Raw genomic sequence first — 1,470 nt, 5'->3', positions numbered from 1 at the left:
GGGACAGGGGTTAGATACAGAGTAAAGCTCCCTCTCCACCGTCCCCCCACTCCCAGGGATAGGGGGTTAGATACAGAGTAAAGCTCCCTCTACACCGTCCCCCACTCCCAGGGACAGGGGGGTTAGATACAGAGTAAAGCTCCCTCTACACCGTCCCCCACTCCCAGGGACAGGGGGTTAGATACAGAGTAAAGCTCCCTCTACACCATTCCCCCACTCCAAGGGACAGGGGGTTAGATACAGAGTAAACCTCCCTCTACACCGTCCCCCACTCCCAGGGACAGGGGGTTAGATACAGAGTAGAGCTCCCCCTACACCATCCCCCACTCCCAGGGACAGGGGGTTAGATACAGAGTAAAGCTCCCTCTACACCATGCCATCGCTGCCTTACCTGCACTCTGCTTCCGTACTTGGTCTGAGAGCTGGTAGTTTTGAGTCCTCAGTTCCAGCAGCTGAGCCTGCAGCGTGGGGTTGGGGGGGGGAAGAGAGAGGGGCAGCAGGGGAAACGCAGTGGGTTTAGCCGTCGCAAGAGGGGCTGGGAGACACCGGGTCTCAGACAGAAAAACCCTGCCCCTGCATCGCTCCTTTCCCCACCTGCCGAAGCTCCTCACAGCCTACGCAGTGAAACGGGGAAAACGCAACCCACAATTCCCCCCTCGCCCAGCCAAGCGATAAGGTTCCCGGTCTGTTCTGGAGGTCGGATGATCAATAAATACTGACCTCAGCCAGGGACCTGGGTTCGGGCAACTGTCTGTGCGGAGTTTGCACATTCGCCCCCCCCCCCCAACCACCCCCACCCCAGTGTCTGCACGGGTTTCCTCCCACAGTCCAAAGACGTGCAGGTTAGGGTGAATTGGCCGTGCTAAATTGCCCACAGTGTTAGGTGCATTAGTCAGGGGGGAATGGGTCTGGGGTGAGTTACTCTTCGGAGGGTCGGTGTGGACTTGTTGGGCCGAAGGGCCTGTTTCCATACTGTAGGGAATCTAATTCACCAAGAAAAGCAAAGGGAGCTTCGGTTTAACACTGCATCAGTAGTGTTCCAACAACATCAATCCAGCAGCTCCAGGAGCAGGTCAGAGGCTGGGAATCCTGCAGCGAGTAACTCCCCTCCTGACTCTCCCCCCCCATCGGGTCAGAGGCTGGGAATCCTGCAGCGAGTAACTCCCCTCCTGACTCTCCCCAGCTTCGGTTTAACACTGCATCAGTAGTGTTGCAACTCCCCTCCTGACTCTCCCCCCCCATCGGGTCAGAGGCTGGGAATCCTGCAGCGAGTAACTCCCCTCCTGACTCTCCCCCCCCATCGGGTCAGAGGCTGGGAATCCTGCAGCGAGTAACTCCCCTCCTGACTCTCCCCCCCATCGGGTCAGAGGCTGGGAATCCTGCAGCGAGTAACTCCCCTCCTGACTCTCCCCCCATCGGGTCAGAGGCTGGGAATCCTGCAGCGAGTAACTCCCCTCCTGACTCTCCCCC

The 1,470-nt window shown here is 58.6% G+C and overlaps 1 protein-coding gene across 1 annotated transcript in view; it reads right to left on the bottom strand.

The window, feature by feature from the left end:
• The window catches only part of gripap1 (GRIP1 associated protein 1), a gene marked incomplete at its 3' end in the record, with an annotated part of 9,915 nt that overhangs the window by 2,913 nt on the left and 5,532 nt on the right, over positions 1-1,470 (bottom strand). Inside the window, exon 2 of the mRNA XM_043685328.1 lies at positions 392-458. Within this exon, the coding sequence (XP_043541263.1) occupies positions 392-458 (67 nt within the window). The remainder of the gene's footprint in view (positions 1-391; positions 459-1,470) is intronic.

This window comes from Chiloscyllium plagiosum, unplaced genomic scaffold (assembly GCF_004010195.1).
Source record: "Chiloscyllium plagiosum isolate BGI_BamShark_2017 unplaced genomic scaffold, ASM401019v2 scaf_6940, whole genome shotgun sequence".
In the NCBI taxonomy this organism is placed as follows: domain Eukaryota; kingdom Metazoa; phylum Chordata; class Chondrichthyes; order Orectolobiformes; family Hemiscylliidae; genus Chiloscyllium; species Chiloscyllium plagiosum.
This window is presented reverse-complemented; position numbering and strand designations above follow the sequence as displayed.